This window comes from Pseudorca crassidens, chromosome 12, assembly GCF_039906515.1.
Source record: "Pseudorca crassidens isolate mPseCra1 chromosome 12, mPseCra1.hap1, whole genome shotgun sequence".
In the NCBI taxonomy this organism is placed as follows: Eukaryota; Metazoa; Chordata; class Mammalia; order Artiodactyla; family Delphinidae; genus Pseudorca; species Pseudorca crassidens.
The window spans coordinates 65,726,712-65,747,944 of NC_090307.1; the positions used below are offsets into that span (position 1 = coordinate 65,726,712).

General features: G+C 48.1%; 1 protein-coding gene and 1 pseudogene across 1 annotated transcript; one reads left to right on the plus strand and one right to left on the minus strand.

Annotated features, from left to right (window-relative positions):
• Window positions 1–6,746: 6,746 nt before the first annotated feature.
• ZNF74 (zinc finger protein 74) lies at window positions 6,747–19,637 on the plus strand. Its single transcript, XM_067699924.1, is given in 6 exon segments — window positions 6,747–7,411; window positions 7,725–7,810; window positions 15,014–15,140; window positions 15,537–15,632; window positions 15,957–17,561; window positions 17,564–19,637. Coding segments are annotated over 6 exon segments (1,974 nt in total). The 5' UTR covers window positions 6,747–7,383; the 3' UTR covers window positions 17,596–19,637.
• Window positions 19,638–20,380: 743 nt separating this feature from the next.
• Window positions 20,381–20,503, minus strand: LOC137204276 (small nucleolar RNA SNORA18; annotated as a pseudogene).
• Between the last annotated feature and the right edge of the window lie 730 nt (window positions 20,504–21,233).

Consider the following 21,233-nt stretch of genomic DNA (forward strand, 5'->3'; position numbering starts at 1 on the left):
AAGCACAGAGAGTCCCATACAGGATAAATCCTAGGAAAAACACACCAGGACACATTAATCAAACTAACAGAAATTAAATTCAAAGAAAAAATACTAAAAGCAGCAAGGGAAAAACAAAAAATAATATACAAAGGAATCCCCATAAGGTTATCAGCTGATTTTTCAGTGGAAACTCTGCAGGCCAGAAGGGAGTGGCAGGATATACTTAAAGTGATGAAAGAGAAAAATCTACAACCAAGATTACTCTACCCAGCAAGGATCTCATTCAGATTCGATGGAGAAGTCAAAAGCTTTTCAGATAAACAAAAGCTAAGAGAATTCAGCACCACCAAACCAGCTTTACAACAAATGCTAAAGGAACTTCTCTACGCAGGAAACACAAGAGAAGAAGAAAACCCACAAAAACAAACCCAAAACAATAAAGAAAATGGTAATAGGAACATACATATTGATAATAACCTTGAATGTAAATGGGTTAAATGCCCCAACCAAAAGACACAGACTGGCTGAATGGACACAAAAACAAGACCCATATATATGCTGTCTACAAGAGACCCACTTCAGACCTAGGGACACATACAGACTGAAAGTGAAGGGATGGAAAAAGATATTACATGCAAATGGAAGTCAAAAGAAAGCTGGAGTAGCAATACTCATATCAGATAAAATAGACTTTAAAATAAAGACTGTTAAGGGCTTCCCTGGTGGCACAGTGGTTGAGAGTCCGCCTGCCGATGCAGGGGACACAGGTTCGAGCCCTGGCCTGGGAAGATCCCACATGCCGCAGAGCAACTAAGCCCATGCGCCACAACTACTGAGCCTGCACTCTAGAGCCCGCAAGCCACAACTAGTGAAGCCCACGTGCCTAGAGCCCGTGCTCTGCAACAAGAGGAGCCACCACAGTGGGAAGCCCGTGCACTGCACCAAAGAGTAGCCCCTGCTTACTGCAACTAGAGAAAGACGTGCACAGCAACAATGAACCAAAGCAGCCAAAAATAAATAAATAAATATTTTTTAAAAAGAAGAAAAATCTCAAACAATCTAACTGGGCTTCCCTGGTGGCGCAGTGGTTGGGAATCTGTGTGCCAATGCGGGGGACACGGGTTCGAGCCGTGGTCTGGGAAGATCCCACATGCCGTGGAGCAGCTAAGCCCGTGAGCCACAACTACTGAGCCTGTGCGTCTGGAGCCTGTGCTCTGCAATGGGAGAGGCCGCGACAGTGAGAGGCCCGCACACCACGATGAAGAGTGGCCCCCGCTTGCCACAAGTGGAGAAAGGCCTCGCACAGAAATGAAGACCCAACACGGCCAAAAATAAATAAATATATTTATTTATTAAAAAAAAAAAAATCTAACCCTACACTTAAAACAACTAGAGAAAGAAGAACAAAGAAAACCCAAAGTCAGTAGAAGGAAAGAAATCATAAAGATCAGAGCAGAAATAAATGAAATAGAAATGAAGAAAACAAGAGCAAAGAGCAATAAAAGTAAAAGCTGGTTCTTTGAGAAGATAAATAAAATTGATAAACCCTTTTCTAGATTCATCAGGAAAAAAAGGGAGAGGACGCAAATCAATCAAATTAGAGGGGGGACTTCCCTGGTGGCACAGTGGTTAAGAATCTGCCTTCCAATGCAGGGGACACAGGTTCGAGCCCTGGTCTGGGAAGATCCCACATGCTGCGGAGCAACTAAGCCCATGCCCCACAGCTACTGAGCCTGTGCTCTAGAGCCTGCAAGCCACAACTACTGAAGCCCGCGTGCCTAGAGCCCATGCTCTGCAGCAAGAGAAGCCACCGCAATGAGAAGCTTGCGCACCACAACAAAGAGTAGCCCCCTCTCACCATAACTAGGGAGAAAGCCCACATGCAAAAAGGAAGACCCAATGGAGCCAAAAATTAATTAATTTTAAAATAATAATAATAAATAAATAAAATAAAATTAGAAATGAAAAAGGAGAAATCACAACTGACACTGCAGAAATACAAAGGATTATAAGAGACTACTACAAACAACTATATGCCAATAAAATGGACAGCCACGAAGAAATGGACAAATTCTTGGAAAGGTACAATTTTCCAAGACTGAACCAGGAAGAATTAGAAAATATAAACAGACCTATCACAAGTAATGAAATTGAAACCATAATTAAAAATCTTCCAACAAACAAAAGTCCAGGACCAGATGGCTTCAAAGGCGAATTCTATCAAATATTTAGAGAAGAGCTAACACAGATCCTTCTCAAACTCTTCCAAAAATTTGCAGAGGGAGAAATACTCCCAAGTTCATTCTATGAAGCCACCATCACCCTGATACCAAAACCAGAAAAAGATATCACAAAAAAAGAAAATTATAGACCAATATCACTGATGAACATAGATGCAGAAATCTTGAACAAAATACTAGCAAACAGAATCCAACAGCACATTAAAAGGATCATATACCATGATCAAGTGGGATTTATCCCAGGGATTGCAAGGATTCTTCAATCAATGTGATACACCACATTAACAAATTAAGGAACAAAAACCATATGATCATCTCAGTAGATGCAGAAAAAGCTTCTGACAAAATTCAACACTGATTTATGATAAAAACTCTCCAGAAAATGGGCAGAAAGGGAAACTACCTCAACATAATAAAGGCCGTATATGGCAAACCCACAGTGAGCATCATACTCAATGGTGAAAAATTGAAAGCATTTCTGCTAGGATCAGGAACCAGACAACGATGTCCACTCTCGCCACTCTTATTCAACATAGTTTTGGAGGTCCTAGCCACAGCAATCAGACAAGAAAAAGAAATAAAAGGAATACATATTGGAAAAGAAGAAGTCAAACTGTCACTATTTGCTGATGACATGATACTATACATAGAAATTCCTAAACATGCCACCAGAAAACTACTAGAACTAATCAATGAATTTGGTAATGTTGCAGGGTACAAAATTAATGCACAGAAATATCTGGCATTCCTATACACCACCAACAAAAAATCAGAAAGAGAAATTAAGGAAACATTCCCATTTACCATTGCAACAAAAAGAATAAAATACCTAGGAATAAACCTAAGGAGGCGAAATACTTGTACTCAGAAAACTATAAAACACTGATGAAAGAAATCAAACATGACATAAACAGACAGAAAAATATACCATGTTCTTGGGTTGGAAGAATCAATATTGTGAAAATGACTATACTACCCAAAGCAATGTACAGATTCAGTGCAATCCCTATCAAACTACCAATGGCATTCTTCACAGAATTAGAACAAAAAATCTTACAATTCGTATGGAAACACAAAAGACCCCAAATAGCCAAAGGAATCTTGAGAAAGAAAAACGGAGTTGGTGGAATCAGGCTCTCTGACTTCAAACTATACCACAAAGCTTCAGTAATCAAGTCAGTATAGTACTGGCACAAAAACAGAAATATAGATCAATGGTACAGGATAGAATGCCCAGAGATAAACCCACTCACATATGGGCACCTAATTTATAACAAAGGAGGTAAGAACATACAATGGAGGAGAAAAAGCCTCTTCAATAAATGGTGCTGGGAAAACTGGACAGCTACATGTAAAAGAGTGAAATTAGAACACTCTCTAACACCATACACAAAAATAAACTCCAAATGGATTAAAGACTTGAAAAGACCAGACACTATAAAACTTTTAAAGGAAAACATAGGAAAAACAGTCTTTGACATAAACCATAGCAAGATCTTGTTTGACCCACCTCCTAGAGTAACAGAAATAAAAATAAACAAATGGGACTTGCTTAATTAAACTTAAAAGCTTTTGCACAGGGCTTCCCTGGTGGCGCAGTGGTTGAGAGTCTGCCTGCCGATGCAGAGGGACACGGGTTCGTGCCCCGGTCCGGGAAGATCCCACGTGCCGCGGAGCGGCTAGGCCCGTGAGCCATGGCCGCTGAGCCTGCGCATCCGGAGCCTGTGGTCCGCAACGGGAGAGGCCACAACAGTGAGAGGCCCGCGTACCGCAAAAAAAAAAAAAAAAAGCTTTTGCACAGCAAAGGAAACCATAAACAAGACAAAAAGACAACCCTCAGAATGGGAGAAAATATTTGCAAATGAAACAACGGACAAAGGATTAATCTCCAAAATATACAAACAGCTCATGGAGCTCAATATAAAAAACACAAACAATCCAGTTAAAAAATGGCAGAAGACCTAAATAGACATTTGAGCAAGGAAGACATACAGATGGCCAAGAGGCACATGAAAATATACTCAACATCGGGCTTCCCTGGTGGCGCAGTAGTTGAGAGTCCGCCTGCCGATGCAGGGGACGCGGGTTCGTGCCCCGGTCCGGGAAGATCCCACATGCTGCGGAGCGGCTGGGCCCGTGAGCCATGGCCGCTGAGCCTGCGCGTCCGGAGCCTGTGCTCCCCTGCGAGAGAGGCCGCAGCGGTGAGAGGCCCGCGTACCGAAAAAAAAAGAAAAAAAAAAAATATATACTCAACATCACTAATTATTAGAGAAATGCAACTCAAAACTACAATGAGATATCACCTCACATGAGTCAGAATGGCCATTATCAAAAAAGCTAGAAACATTAAATGCTGGAAAGGGTGTGGTGAAAAGGGAACCCTCCTACACTGTTGGTGGGAATGTAAATTGATACAACCACTATGGAAAAAAGTATGGAGGTTCCTTAAAAAACTAAAAATAGAACTACTATATGACCCAGCAATCCCACTGCAGGGTATATACCCTGATAAAACCATAATTCAAAAAGAGACATGCATCACAATGTTCATTGCAGCACTGTTTACAATAGCCAGGACATGGAACCAACCTAGATGTCCATCGACAGATGAATGGGTAAAGAAGACGTGGCACATATATACAATGGAATATTCAGCCATAAAAAGAAAGGAAATTGAGTTATTTGTAGTGGGGTAGGTGGACCTACAGTCTGTCATACAGAGTGAAGTAAGTCAGAAAGAGGAAAACAAATACCATATGCTAATGCATATATATGGAATCTAAAAAAAAAGGTACTGATGAACCTAGTTGCAGGGCAGGAATAAAGAGGTAGACATAGAGAATGAACTTGATGACATGGGGTGGGAAGGCAAAGCTGGGGCGAAGTGAGAGTAGCATCGACTTTTATACACTATCAAGTGTAAAACAGTTGGCTGGTGGGAAGCAGCAGCATAGCACAGGGAGACTGGCTCGGTGCTTTGCGATGACCTAGAGGGGTGGGATAGGGAGGATGGGAGGGAGGCTCAAGAGGGAGGGGATATGGGGACCTGTGTATGCATATGGCTGATTAACTTTGTTGTGCAACAGAAACTAACACGGTATTGTGAAGCAATTATACTCCAATAGAGATCTATTTAAAAAAATGTTCCTTTAAAAAAAAAAACCTACGTCTGATCAGAACCCCCTCTGCCCTCACCCTCCAACCCAAGGGCTCCTCTCCACTCCCTGCAGAGCCTGGGCTCTGGGCCTGCCCCCAGGGACACGCCCCCTCCTGCCCATCATGCCAACAGCTTGCTGCCTCAGGGCCAGTGTGTGTCCTGCTCCTTGATCCTCAGGTCACAGATACCACTGCCACCACCAACCCTACCTCGCCTCCGGCCCCCAAGAAGGTGTAAAGGGGAAAACTCAGTGTGTTCCTTCCTGTGTAGGAAAAAACCCAGTTGTTCCCGACTTGTCTTTCTTCCCTGTGTACTCCCTTCCCTTCACAGACAACACTTCACTTCTGACGCTTCTGGTCACCAAATGCGTGGAGGATTTTCCCCATGATAACAATTAAGTTTCCGACCCCAGTAGGGTGTCTGAGGATTCGACTGGATTCTGACACTGTCTACCCCAGGGTGGCATCACACCCCACAGGTTAAGGGCTCAGGCCCACAAGAACATTCCCCCCGCCATGTCCCTGACCCCCTTCAGAAGCCTGGGTTTCTGACCGAATTAGAAGTTCCCACGACCCTCTCCTCAGGATCGATTAACTTCTCAATTTTGAAAAGCGAGGGTCTTAGTGGAAGGCCCCTGGATGCCACGGCCCCTCCTGCCCTGGACTGCACAGGGCACTCGCTCCCTTCTTCGAGCTGGATAGCCGCTCAGTACCTGCCACCCTGGCCTTGGGTCCCCACCCAGCAAGGCCTGGGAGTGAGCAGCCACATTTTCCAGCCCTGTGGCGTCCCACCCTCGTCCTTGTTTCTGTGCCCATAGCACCCGGGGCCTCACCATGGAGGTTCCCAGCCAGGCCCAGTAGGGGTCTCACCTTCCCAGAACTCCAGGACCCTCAGGGTGGCCGCCTCTCTACCCGTTATGGGGAGGCTGGGGAGTCTGCAGACCCCTCCCCCCAAACCCCACCCTCACTCTACCCCACCCCATCCCCCCTTTGTCAGAAGAAAGGGCCAGGGGCCGAGTGCAGGAGCTGGGCCTTCCTGAGGGCCCCTTCCCTCCAGTTCTGGGTGGTCCCAAGCAAAGGAATCCATCTTCCCAGCAAAGAGAAATGGACCCACTCCCATCCCTGGGGATGGGACAACTGGTAGGTCAAGTGTCAGGACCCAGCAGGTGCCCGTGGGGCCCTGTCCTTCTCACACAGAGGTCACTCACCCTTAATGTTCCACACTTACCCAACCTAAACTCTCCACACTCACCCCACCAGGCGTGCACACACACACATCACACACCTCACACACACACACACCACACATACCACACACATCACACACATCACACCACACACACACACACACACACACACACACCCCACACATCACACACACACCACACATATCACACACACACCCCGAGATGCAAGCGCTTTCCACAGCAATGGGGGAGAGGGGGCGGGGCCAGAGCGCAAGGTCGCTGGCGCCTTAACTACACTTCCCAGAAGACTGTGCTACACGCTCGTCCGTGCTAGACGTCAGAGCGGCTCCGGCCCCGATGCCCTCTGGGAAATGCAGTCCACCCCTGCGCGGCGCAAAAGATCCCGGGAGTTGTAGTGCCCGTCCGGTCTGCGCAGGCGCACGTCTGGCGACGGTCGCCCGAGCTCTTTTGTGGCGGCGGCAGTCTTGTGTGAGGTGGGTGAGCTCGTCCGCGCGTCCGGCCGGCCGTCGGTTCGTCAGCCCGTCCGCCCCAGGCCTGTGTGCCGCCTCCGCGACTCCCAGCGCCGGGCGGCAGAGCCCGAGGCCTGGCCGGCCCGCGCGGGCCCGGACAACGTCGGTGACGGGCTGGTGGGGCAAGCGATGGGGCGAGAGCACAGCCCGGGGCGCGGGGCGCCTGCGGAGCCCGCCTGACCCCGACCCGGGGCGCGGGCCGGCCCCGCGGGGCTGCGCGAGGGTTCTGAGCCCCGGGAGGTGGACCCGCCCCGCCCCCGCCCGGGGCGGCCGCCAAAGGAGGGTGCCATGGAGGCCCCGGAGCCCCGGGAGGCAGGTACGGTTGGCTTGTCAGGCCGTGGGCCTGTGGATTTGCACGGAAAGGGCGGGCTGGGTTCCCGAAAGCGTCCCGGATTCAGGTCTCCTCCTCTTCAGCGTGGGCACCCCGGGGATGATGGGGACGGGAATGGCGGCGCTTTTCCTCCGTAACGGGAGTGACCCATACACTGAGTAGCAGAATTAGCCCCGATGCCCTATCAGGTTGTGACGAAGTTGGGGCTCCCTTCCTGCCTCCCCTTCATTCTCCCCGTGCTGGGGGTGCCTGGTGGCTGTGGACAGAGCAGCCCTCTTGACTCATTTCTCCTTTCCAGCTCCGTCCTCTCAGGACCCTGTTCTTCCCCTCAAAGAGATTCCAGAAGATAAATTGAGTCAGGGTCTCCTGGAAGGCAGGTCCGAGGTGAGTGGCTGTCTTTTCTTTTTTGAACATTTCGTTGTTTATGTGGAGGGTTGGCACCTTCCTTCGGCCGCCGAGAATCTTTAGTCATCCAAGGACACCCCACACACACACCTGGGGGCCTGTTCTCCAGTCCTCAGGAAGCTCTGCGCGTGGGAACAGGTGCAGGTGACGCCGGGGTGTGCCATCAACATGAGTGTATGTTCCAGCCTGATTCAGTCCAGCCATGTGTCTGTTGCTGAGGACTGTGCTGTGTGCCCAGCACTGTGCTGGGAGCTCTGATGAGTGGTTCTAGTGCCACCCAAGCAAGTAGGTGACAGCTCACATGAGATCACTTCACTTATCTCCACACTCAGGCCCATGGGATGTTTGTAGCAGTTGGTCCTTGTTTGGGGGAGTTTTCCGGGATGGAATTAGGTAGGAAGATGTGGAACAGCTGATGGAAGGGCTGCATTGCAGTGTTAGGGTCAGAGTGATGGTAGGGGGTGTGTCCCTGTGTGCTTTTCCTCTGTACCCAGCTCCTGACATGGGGCCTTCATGGAAAAACTTGGAGTTTTAGAGGATCTGTGGGCTCGACAGGGAATTGGCCCTGGGGCCACTTCTGCAGCTGGGAGAGGTGCAAATCCCTCCTTTTACAGATTTTGGGTTTTGCTCCTCATTTTGTTCCACCACCTAAACTACCCCCACTCATCGTAGTGTTTAGAAAAGTGCGCTGGATAAAGACAGTGTGAGGTGGTGAAAGGTCAGGAGGATTGAGAATCCTTTGATTTTTTTAGGATTTGGCAATTCTGTTAACTTACCACTTGAAAAGTAGAAATGACTGTAAAACATGTATGGTGAGATATGCCCAGCTTCTGTAATGTTAGAATGTGCTGTAGTTCTATAAGACCCTTGGGAGACATAACAAGCACATGCAATACATGATCCTTGATGGGTTATAGATCCAAATATTCTATCAAAGGCATTTAGAAAGATTGAGAAAATTTGAAAATATACTGTATCTTAGATCATGTTGTATGAATATTTAATTTCATGGGTGTGATGATGGCATTGTGATTGTGTCAGAGAACATCCTTAGGAGATGCAGGCTGAAGAATGTAAGGTGAGATGTTCTGATGTCTGCAACTTGCCTTGAAAAGGTTCAGGAAAAAGTGGTGTCTGTGTGAGAGTGACCACCTCGGGAGGTACTCCCCTTCTTGTGCACAGATATTATTCCTGAAATACCAGCTTCTCAGGTCTTTGAGTAACTGGTCCTCTCTCCGAAGTACTCTCCCCTCCCAGCAGTCTCATACTACGTCAAGGGTTCTGCTCTGCTGGGACATCCCCCGTGAGCTGTTCTGACTCTTCTGCTAGTTTTATTTCCACATCTGCCTTTTTTTTTCTTTTTAAATAAAGTTAATTAATTTAATTTTTGGCTGCGTTGGGCCTTCGTTGCTGCGCGCAGGCTTCTCTCTGGTTGTGGCAAGTGGGGGCTACTCTTCGTTGCAGTGCGCGGACTTCTCATTGCAGTGGCTTCTCTTGTTGCGGAGCACGGGCTCTAGGCATGCGGGCTTCAGTAGTTGTGGCACACGAGCTCAGTAGTTGTGGCTCGCAGGCTCTAGAGTGCAGGCTCAGTAGTTGTGGCACAGGGGCTTAGTTGCTCCGTGGCATGAGGGATCTTACCAGACTAGTGCTCAAACCCGTGTCCCCTGCATTGGCAGGCGGATTCTTAACCACTGCACCACCAGGGAAGCCCCTCCACGTCTGCCTTTGATTCCCACACCCTTTTGCTTCCTGTCCTGCAAAATGAAGACACACCAGACATGGGCTTTTGCTGGTGGGTTGGTAATACCCCTCAGAAAGTCCTGTGCCAAGGCTCAAATCCTGTCCTGCTCTTGCCTGTTGACACCTCCATACTGAAACCATGTAGCCTCTGACAGTGCTCTCTCGCCAGCACCGCATTGTGATGTCTCTGGAGCTTTGTTTCTGCCCATTTCCTCCTTCTTTCTGCCAGTGCCATCACCATTATGCTTCATCCCTGCATGCCTTAGTTATGGGCACGTTCTCAGCATGTGTCCTCACTCCGACCTTCTCATTTCCCTGAAATCCGGTGAGTTTTTTGGATCAGGTTTATTGAGGTGTAATTTATACACAATAAATTTCTCCAATTTTATATATGTAGGATTTGATGAGTTTTGGCAAGTGTATACAGTCGTGTAACCAGCACCACAATCACGATATAGAACTTTTCCATCACCCAAAAAGTTCCTTCATGTCCCTTTGAAGCCCATCTTCTCCACCCACCCCCTTGGCATCCAGTATAATTCTGTCTTTTTAAGAATTTCATGTGGAATTATAAGATATGTAGTCTTTGTTTCTGACTTATTTCAGTTAGCATTATGCTTTTGACTTCATTTCCTTGTTTGAATCAGTAGCTTGGTCCTATTGATTGTCTAGTGATATTCCATTTGTTTTAGGTTCCTAGGGCTGCCACAGCAAAGTGCCACAGACTGTGTGGCTCAAGCAATAGAAATTTATTGTCTCATAGTTCTGGAGGCTAGAAGTCTAAGATCAAGGTGTTGATAGGTTTCTTCTGAGCTTCTCTCCTTGGTTTGCAGATGGTGCTTCTCTGTGTCCTCACGTTCTCCCCTCTGTACATATTTGTGTCCAAATTTCCATTTCTTATAAGGACACTAATTCTACCATTTTAGGACCCATCTTAATGACCTCGTTTACCTTAATTACCTTTTTAAAGGCCTTGTCTTCAAATATAGTCACATTCTAAGGTATTGGAGCTTAGGGCTTCAACATATGAATTTGGAGGGACACAGTTCAGCACATAACATTGTTGCATATGTACTCCACAATTTGTTTATCCATTCACCAACTGATGGACGTTTAGGTTGTTTCCTCGTTTAGGTTATTACAAATAAACCTGCTATAAATATTGGAGTATAAGTATAGATGTGTGTTTTAATTTCTCTTGAATAAATACCCAAGAGTGGAATGGCTGAGTCATATAGTAAATATATGTTTAATTATTGATTTTATTGGTCTTTGCAGAGAACCATCTTTTGGTTTCATTGATTTTCTCTATGGCTTTTCTGTGCTCTTTTTCATCAGTTTCTGGTTATTATTTCCTTTCTTTACTTTGGCTTTTTTTTGATTGTTTGTTTTGATGTGGACCATTTTTTTTAAAGCCTTTATTGAATTTGTTACAATAGTGCTTCTGTTTTATGTTTTTGGTTTTTTGGCCCCAAGGCATGTGGGATCTTAGCTCCCCAACCAGGGATCGAACCCACATCCCCTGCATTGGAGGGCAGAGTCTTAACCACTGGACCACCAGGGAGGTAGCTACTTTGGCTTCTTTTTTTTTTTTTTGAAATGATTTTTTGCTTTTAATTCATTGCATAAAATGCTAATGTCCAAATTCAGGCAGGTAGCTCTTACAACCATCAGGAGCTTCAACCCTGCTAACAGCTAAGTATGCATTTTCTTTTAGCATTGTAGCATTGCTTAATCAAAATAATAAAATAAATAATCAAATCTACAGGAGTAATTATGCAAATATCACCCCACCTACACCAGTGAATTCTTTTTTTTCACAACACACACACACAAACACACACACACACTGTATTTTATTTTTACAAGAGATAAATAAACTGACACCAAGCATTGTAAATGGATGACCACAACAAAAGCAACAATGATTGCAGTTACCAAACACGAAACACACTCATACTATGTCATAATATTGACATTCAGTCCAGTAATTCTCCACTGTAACAGCTCCTTTACTTTGCAGTGAAAATTGATTTGTATATTTTTTGCCTCTGAGTCCTTGTGGGATTTTTTTTTTATTCAAACAGAAAGTCACAAAAATTATAATCATCATCATCAGTTCACTCAGTCCCATGTAATTAATTTTTTTTTCATCTTGATCTTTTGTTAGCACTTTTATGAATTCATCAGTTTTCCATTAGAGTTCTGAAAATGCTTATTCATTCAGTTCAGCAGTATAGTCAGTTACCAGAAACCTGTACTTGTCAGAGTCTTTTCCATGAATTCCTTGAAGATGAAACCCTTTTGTAGGAACATTTTTGCGAAAGCATCAGCGTACACCCAGAACTGTCTGTAAATGACAAAAGACTTAAAAATGACCACGGTTAAAGATTTGATGAAAGTTCATAATAATGGAATTGACAAGGAAATTTAGTTATTTCTGAGATATACATTTTAAAGTAATAACTAGAATTATGACTTAACATTATACCAGAACATATAAGATTTTTAGAAATTTCATGTAATGTTTGAAACATTTATATTAACATATTTCCATACAAATAACCAAAGAAAGTTTAGTATTAGTTGTTTTTTTGTTGTTTTTTTATACTGCAGGTTCTTATTAGTCATCAGTTTTATACACATCAGTGTATACTACTTTGTTTTCTTAAGGGTGAAACTGAGGTATTGATTTGACACCTATTCTCATTAGCATTCAGTGCTATAAATTTACCTCTAAGTCCTGCTTTAGCTATATTCCACAAATTTTCTGTTGTATTTCCCTTTTTTTCAGTTCAAAATAGTTTCTAATTTTTTTGTAATTTCTCCTTCAACTGTGTATTATTCAGGAGTGTATTGTTTAATTCTAAATATGTGGAGAATTTTCTGGGTATCTTTTTTTTTTTTTTTTTTGCAGAGGGGCTGCTTTGGGTCTTCATTGCTGCGTGCGGGCTTTCTCTAGTTGTGGTGAGCAGGGGCTACTCTTCATTGTGCGTGGGCTTCTCATTGTGGTGGTTTTTCTTGTTGCAGAACATGGGCTCTAGGTACATGGGCTTCAGTAGTTGTGGCTTGCAGGCTCTAGAGTGCAGGCTCGGTAGTTGTGGCACACTGGCTTAGTTGCTCTGCAGCATGTGGGATCTTCCCGGACCAGAGCTGGAACCCATGTCCCCTGCATTGGCAGGTGGATTTTTAACCACTGTGCCACCAGGGAAGCCTGGGTCTTACTTTTTAAATTCAATTTGACAATCTGTAGTTTTTACTTGGGATATTTAGACTATTCACATTTAACATAATTATCCACACGGCTGGGTTTATATCTGCCGTTATGCTATTTGTTTTCTACGTCTTGTATCTTTTTTAATTCTGTTTCACCCTTAACGCTTTCTTTTGAGGTAAACAAATACTGTTTTATGATACTTTTTTGTTGTTGTTTTGTTTTGTTTAGTTTTATGATACTTTTAATTCTGATTTTATTAACTTTTTTTCCTTTTAGTTACCTGATTGGATTCTAGATGGAGTGAATTTTACTTTGTTGGGTGTTGGGTTTAATTCCTTAAATGTTTTGTGATGCAGTGAAATTACTTAGTGTCAGTTGGATCCTTCCAAGGCTTACTTTTAGGTTTTGTTAAGGTGGGTCCAGAGAAGTCTTTAATCTCAGGCTAATTTTGCCCCACTGCTGAAGCAGCATCCTTCTGGGGACTTTACTCAGTGTCCCATAGAGCAGGAGGACATTCACTCTGGCCGGTTGGAGCACAGACTGTTCCCAGTCCTGTTTGAGTTTTAATGATTGTCCTGCACACACCTCTTTCTGCTGTTTCTTTCCCTGGTTTGGGGTCATTCCTGAGTCAATCTTGAGCACATCCAGAGTTCCAAGCCTGTGTGGCTCCCTTTGCTGTGGCACGTTGCCCTGAAAATTCTAGTTTCCTGGTCTCCCCAAACTCTGTTCTCTGTCTCCTCAACTCCTTGGACCACAAGCTCTCTCTGGATTCCCACACCCTGCACTGTGATCAGGGACTACTTCCATGTGGGAAGGTGAGGCTGTTGTAGGGCTCGCTTTGTTTGTTCTCAGGGGTCTCTGTTCTGAGCTGTCCTTTGTCTGGAAATTGACCATTGTTTCATACATCTTACCCAGTTTACTAGTTGTTTGAGGTAAGGAGGGCAAATCTGGTGCCCATTACCCCTTTGTGTCTAGAAACAGAACTTGAAACTCAGTTTTTACCAGGCTGCTTTTTTTAACCAGGTCACTCCTTGGGCCCATGCTCAGAACCTGTTCACGCCTGTCCCCCTCCTGCCTTCCCCCCATGCTGCCTGCTGCAGAATGCAGACGCTGTCACCTTGGAGTAGATACCTATCTTCATATTCTGGCCACTGTGGCCTGCCTCCCCACCTCCTCCCTGACTCCAGTTCACTTTACTGCTGAGGACCTGCTTGCCCCACCACTTCTGTGTCCCCCCAACCCCCACCTTTTTTTTTTTTTTAGTATTTATTTATTTATTTGGCTGTGCTGGGTCTTAGTCGCGACAAGCAGGATCTTCGTTGCTGCGTGAAGGGTCTTCAGTTGCAGCGCGTGGGATCTTTTTAGTTGCGGCATGAGGGATCTAGTTCCCTGACCAGAGATCGAACCCGGGCCCCCTGCATTGGGAGTGCAGAGTCTTCCGCTGGACCATCAGGGAAGTCCCTGCCTATCTTCTAATGCATCCCTGTCATGACTGTATGTGGCCTGGGCTGCTCTTTGTTCTCTTCTCATGGGACAGGCACTGGGTCTCCAACCTCTTGGCGTGCCCAGCTGGAGAGGTAAGAAGCCCTGGCCGGCAGAATACTGGGGTTCCAGAGGAGGAGTCACATAAGGGAAGTCATTTGGGACTTTCAGGACACTTGGAACCAGAGTGACCGAGTTGGGGGGGTTACCCCGAGACCAGGGGCCAGTGTTGGGGGAAAGTGGGAGAAGGTTGCGAGGGGGTGGGCTGGGATGTGGCCCCAGGAGGGTAAGGGAGCAGGGGTCTGGCAGGAAAGAGTGGGGGGCAAGCAGGAAGGACACGGAGCAGTACAGGGTCCTTCCTTAGGGTGCAGTGAGGGCTTCCTGTCTGGTTTTGGGGCCTTTTGCAGTGATGATGGGACTTGAATAGGGTTTGAGGCTCTTTGTATTATATTTCAAGTTCTGTAAGTTGGCCAGAATTTATGGCCTCAGCCTGTGCCCCCACTGTAGCACCTGTACGTGGGCTGCCCAGTTAGCTGGGCCCTCCCAGGCCAGGCTGCGTGGCAATTCCTGGCTGAGTTGTGGTGTGTGCGTCGGGGCTATAAGACAGATGGTGTCTACAGCCCTATCTTCTGCGCTCAGGAGGTCACCCGAGGTTATCTCTGCTACTGAGGTCCTCAGTCACCCAAAAACGCAAGTGGACTGACTCCCATCCTGGGTGAGAGAGAACATGTGTGTCATTCCAGGAGTTGGTGACTTTCAAGGACGTGGCCGTGGACTTCACCCAGGAGGAGTGGGGACAGCTGGACTCCCCTCAGAGGGCCCTGTACCGGGACGTGATGCTGGAGAACTACCAGAACCTTCTTGCCCTGGGTAAGATGGCTCCCAAGGTGAGGAGGCCGCAGTCTGGGCATCCACCAGTCTGTATGTGTTCCTGAGTCTTCCTTGTGGTATATGCCCCAGGCCCTTGTGGCACCAACTGGCATCTTTACCTGGAAGTGTGGCTGGTCCTGGGGTGGGGCCCAGAGGAAAGGGAGGGGGTGGACAGGGCCCTGGAAGCCCAGCCTGCCCTAGATGGGGCATGTCAGTACCTGTAGGGTCCTCAGACACACATGTCAGTATGGGTTCCATGTCTCAGGCCCCCTTCCTTGAAGTTGGCACCACCTCTCCGTGCCTCAGGCCGCTGGGGCCACTCCAGGGCTGCTGGGCTTGTGGGCTGGTCTGGAGAGCACAGCACCCAGAGCCACGCCGCTTTCTTCCTTCGCACAGGGCCTCCCGTCTGCAAGCCAGATGTAATCTCTCACCTGGAACGAGGCGAGGAGCCATGGTGGGCGCCTAGAGCTGTCCCTGGAGGGGCTGGTCCAGGTGAGTGGGATGCAGTGGGAGGATGTGGAGCCCCACCCCCACTGCCCCATGGGGCCTGCTTTCCTTCCGCGGTCCACTGCCCTGCTCCGTCTGCACCTGCTCAGTGCCCCTCCTGCTCCTCTGTCCTCCCCCCGCCCCCTGGCTCTTTTCAGCATCCCCTGGCTTCTCCAAGGCTCCTTTCCCTCTTTCTTCCTCCTCTTCCCTGCTCGCCAGCCTGCCTGCCTTGCCCTGAGTGCTCCCCTCCGCACAGCCCTGAGCTTGCGCTCTCTCTCTCCCCCTGCTGATCTCTACTCTCTCTCCTGCACTTACCTGTTCTCCCGGCAGATCTCAGCCCTGAGCCCCAGCGCCGCACCTCCGCCTGCTCTCAGAAGGTAGTATCTCCATTTCTTACAGAACCAGAATGGGAGCCGGGGCCTGAGGTGGAGGAGCCATGGTCTCAGCAGCTGTGCGTTTACAAAGAAGAACCGTCATGGGAGCTGATCGCAGGTGGGCTGGCGAGGTCCGGTCTCCACAGCCCCGGTCCTGGTGACAGGGGCGCCCAGGGGGCCCTGGCGACTGCTCTGTCACAATGTGAGGCCGCCAGCACCAGGGACGGTCCCACAGAGGAGCACCGATGGGGCCATGTGGTGTCTGAGGAGGCTCTTGGCCGGAGGTGTGCCCTTCTGGCCCAGCCCAGCCTTCCCGCAGAAGGAGCCTCTCCGGACGGCTGCGTGGGGAGCGTGCAGTCCAGCAGAGTCAGGCATCGGAGCCCGGGTGCCGGGAGCGGCCCGTTCACGTGTGGCGAGTGCGGCAAGGCCTTCCAGCGAAGCGCGGCCCTGGCACTGCACCGGCGGTGGCACGCGCGAGAGAAGGCCTACAAGTGCGGTGAGTGTGGCAAGGCCTTCACCTGGAGCACCAACCTCCTGGAGCACCGGCGTGTCCACACCGGCGAGAAGCCCTTCCTCTGCGGCCAGTGCGGCAAGGCCTTCAGCTGCCACTCATCCCTTAACGTGCACCGGCGCGTCCACACGGGCGAGCGGCCCTACAAGTGCGGCGCCTGCGACAAGGCCTTCAGCTGCAGCTCGCTGCTCGGCATGCACCTGCGTGTCCACACCGGCGAGAGGCCCTACCGGTGCGGCGAGTGCGGCAAGGCCTTCAACCAGCGGACACACCTGACGCGGCACCGCCGGATCCACACTGGTGAGAAGCCCTACCGGTGCGGCGCGTGCGGCCGGGCCTTCGCCTGCCACTCGTCCCTGACGGTGCACGAGAAGCTCCACAGCGGGGACAAGCCCTTCCAGTGCGGCGACTGCCAGAAGGCCTTCAGCAGCCGCTCCCGCCTGACGCTGCACCAGCGTGCCCACACGGGCGAGAAGCCCTTCAAGTGCAGCCAGTGCGGCAAAGCCTTCAGCTGCCACTCGTACCTGGTGGTGCACCAGCGCGTCCACAGTGGCGAGAAGCCCTTCCGCTGCAACGAGTGCGGCAAGGCCTTCAGCTCCCACTCCTACCTGATTGTGCATCAGCGCGTCCACACCGGCGAGAAGCCCTTCGACTGCAGCCGCTGCTGGAAGGCCTTCAGCTGCCACTCGTCGCTCATCGTGCACCAGCGCGTCCACACCGGGGAGAAACCCTATAAGTGCGGCCAGTGCGGCCGGGCCTTCAGCCAGAATCACTGTCTCATTAAACATCAAAAGACCCACTCCGCGGAGAAGCCCTTTAAGTGTCATGAGTGCGGCGAGGTGTTCGGCTGGAGCGGCCCCCTGGCAGAGCACCGCAGGCTGCACAGCAGGGAGAAGCCCTTTGCCGTCCAGTTCGACAAGCGCTTGCTGAGCACTTACTGCATGCCTGGCAGCCTACTGGGTACAGGGGGCTCCGGCGGGAGCAGCGTGGGCCCTGTTGATGCCCTAGGCGTGGCTGAGCTCCTGGGCGTGGTCCCACCCTTGGCCGGAAGGAGTTCCCCGTGGGCAGCAACCCCAGAAATTAACTCATGTGTGCGAGAGACACCCACCTGCCCACCCGGAAACACCCCTTAAGGCTGTCACCTCCTGGGAAGGGATCCACCGTAGGAGAGGAGAATTGAGCGCGTTTGAGGATGTACTGTCTTCCTGGGTTTTTTTTTTCCGGTCTTTTCTTTGATGGGTTTGGAAGTCACTGAGGGGGGACAGATCTTCCCTGCATATGAAAAGGAGGTATGTCAGTCATGTGTCCTTGGACAGCCTCTTGGTGTGATTTCGATCTGGAATTTCCTTTGTAAACTCTTACGTTTAGAATGATAATTAAAAAAAAACTGAATTATGAACAGTATTACTTCTAAGTGAATGTTATATTCCAGGAGAGGAGAATAAGCTCAGGTGGTAGGCATTTGGGAAAAAGCAAATTTCCTGGACTCGCTTCACTCACATAGCTCTGCTGCAGAGTCATGTTGTTAGTCATGCTGTTAGCGCAGCTGTCTTGGAACCTGGCCCAGCATCCACATAGCCGGGTCCTAACATGCCAGCCTCATGCCTGGCCACCTCGTCCATGCTGGAAGCTGGAAGGACACAGGGGTGTGCCTCCAGGGTGCAGTGCTGGCACACAGGTGTCTGGAAGCACACCTCCACCCCGGCTGGCAAGGCCACCTGCAGGGCCACTCAGGTACCACGTAGCTCAGCCCTGTGAGAGGAGCTGGGCCCCGTGCTCCCCGGAGAAGGAAAAAGATGGTGTTCATCTGGGACTCATGTCATTTCTGCTCAGTTCTAAGCAGATATAAGCTGCCTTCTCAGTGATGATACTTCACATTTGTATAAAGTGCTAGAGTTTATGAAATGCTTTTTAGTATACTTTTTAAACTATGGAGGCAAAATAACCACTTTACAGAAAATACAGAATTAAGGGGAAAATACCCATAATTCTTAATAAAATTGCATTTCGCACTTTGGTACGTTACCTTCTGCTTTTTGATATTGCATTTTTACATTAAACACGGTGTATACAGTCAACATTCTAATCTTTTTCCCCTGCTTACCTGCATAGCAGGACTTCTTTTTCCCGCAGAGCCTCACTGTCTTTGGAGCTGTCCTTCTGGATGGGGGCGTGATGTTCTATTAGCTGTTTTTTTGTTGGATGCAGAAGTTATTTCCAAGTTTTCACTGTTACAAGTCATTCTTCATATAGCATCTTTTTGCATTATCCTTCTTTAGCGTTGTCTTAGAGTAGATTTCTAGAAGTGAGAGTTTTGAGATAAAGGAAATGAACAGCCTAAGGCATCGTTTTAGTATATTTTTGGTTGTGTGATAACAAAAGTAATACCATCTCAGTGTGAGGAGAACCGACAGTAGTTGTCAGGCGCGTCCAGGTCCCGGAGGCCGACGCTGCTCCGAGCTGGGTCCAGACGGGCTTGCTTCTGGGTGCCACGGCGATGATCCCAGGTGTCCGCCCCCATCGTTCCTCCAGCGTCCTTGGGGCTGGTCTCAGGCCCTTCCTCCATGACAAATAGGGAAAGTTCTATTGGACAACTGCATTGGCAAAAGATAGATAAAATCTCGGTTTGATTCATTTTCATACTCATTTTTCCTATTTTAAAAGAAATTCAAATGCAAACATCTTGGGGGACCCCGGACACCACACCTGCTGTCTGCCTGGCGGGGCTGTTAACGCCCTCAGCTGAGAGCAGCACCTTGCTCTTTGATAACCGGTGAGGTTGAAATGGAATGTGTTCTTATTGTTGGTCTTCTTGAAAACTGTTTGAAATACCCTTTGGCCCCCTTCCATTGAAGTCTCGATGTTCTTTTATTTACATATAAACTTTGTTTTCTGATCATACACGTAATACATGTATATTGAAGAAATTTGGGGGAAAAATCAATTTTATAAGAATTAAAATGACCCTTAGAATCAGTTCACAGGTCATGGCCTGGAGATGGATTTCTTTCTGTTTTTTTCCTCTGCGTGTATACACGTCTTTTTTTTTTTTTACAAAAAAAGTGTAAAGGGCTGTATTATAGGCAAAATTATTTAAGTCAATAAATAAATTTTTAAGGAATTGTACATGTTCTGATTCATTCCACTGCCAATCACCTTAGCTTCTCCAGTATTAGAGTAATAATCTTCAAAATAACCCTTTCAAAAAAGAATTTTTGCTCAATCCATAGTTGTGAGAGTCAGTCCACAATTTTTTTAGTTGAGCTTCTTTGATCTTTAATGGAACATTGACACACTTCAAAAATTCCCCTCTGGGCTTCCCTGGTGGCACAGTGGTTAAGAATCTGCCTGCCAATGCGGGGGACACGGGTTTGAGCCCTGGTCCGGGAAGATCCCACATGCTGCAGAGCAACTAAACCCGTGCGCCACAACTACTGAGCCTGCGCTCCAGAGCCCTTGAGCCACACTCCTGAAGTCTGGCACCTAGAGCCCGTGCTCTGCAACAAGAGAAGCCACCGCAATGAGAAGCCCGCGCACTGCAATGAAGAGTAGCCCCTGCTCACTACGACTAGAGAAAGCCCGCGCACAGCAACAAAAACCCAATGCAGCCAAAAATAAATTAAATTAATTTAAAAAAAATTCCCTCCTGTAGTCTTTGAGAACCAGTTTCCTCAAGCAATTTACTGTACAACCATGTTTAGGGTCAGGAGATGGATCTGCCTGGTTCTGAATTTTAGACACCCTCTAAACATGCATTAAGTTCAAATGATATTCACTCCTAAGCTATCATACCCTAGAACAGTTAGCATATGCCAATACGTAAGATAAAAAAAAGTTTGACTGTTAGGTTTTTCACAGTTTATTAGCAACTCTATCTTGTAGTTCTTCTCCACAGATCTAGTCCTGTGAGAAAGGAAACCACATAGTTACTCTGTGAGGCGTTTCCAACCATGTAAGTCTACAGAAAAAGCCCCGTCGATATAGACCTCAACTACACACGCTTTTTCTTTTCTTTTTTTTTTTTTTGGCTGCACTGCACAGCTTGCAGGATCTTCGTTCCCTCACCAGGGATTGAACCTGGGCCATGGCAGTGAAAGCACTGAGTCCTAACCACTGGACCGCCCAGGAATTCCCAATCACTTTTTATATTTGCCATTTTGATACATTAAGAATGTTACTTGTTCCTGGGCTTCCCTGGTGGCGCAGTGGTTGAGAGTCCTGCCGATGCAGGGGACATGGGTTCGTGCCCCGGTCCGGGAGGATCCCACATGCCATGGAGCGGCTGGACCCGTGAGCCATGGTCGCTGAGCTTGCAGGTCCGGAGCCTGTGCTCCGCAACGGGAGAGACCACAACAGTGAGAGGCCCATGTACCGCAAAAAAAAAAAAAAGAATGTTACTTGTTCCTGGGTTTCCCTGGGCTTCCGCCTACGAATGCAGGGGACACGGGTTTGAGCCCTGGTCCGGGAAGATCCCACATGCCGCGGAGCAACTAAGCCTGTGCACCACAACTACTGAGCCTGTGCTCTAGAGCCTGCAAGCCACAACTACTGAGCCCACGTGCCACAATTACCGAAGCCCACGTGCCTAGAGCCCGTGCTCCGCAAAAAGAGAAGCTGCGCGATGAGAAGCCTGTGAACTGCAACGGAGTAGCCCCCGCTCGCCCCAACTAGAGAAAGCCTGTGCACAGCAACAAAGACCCAATGCAGCTATAAATAAATAAA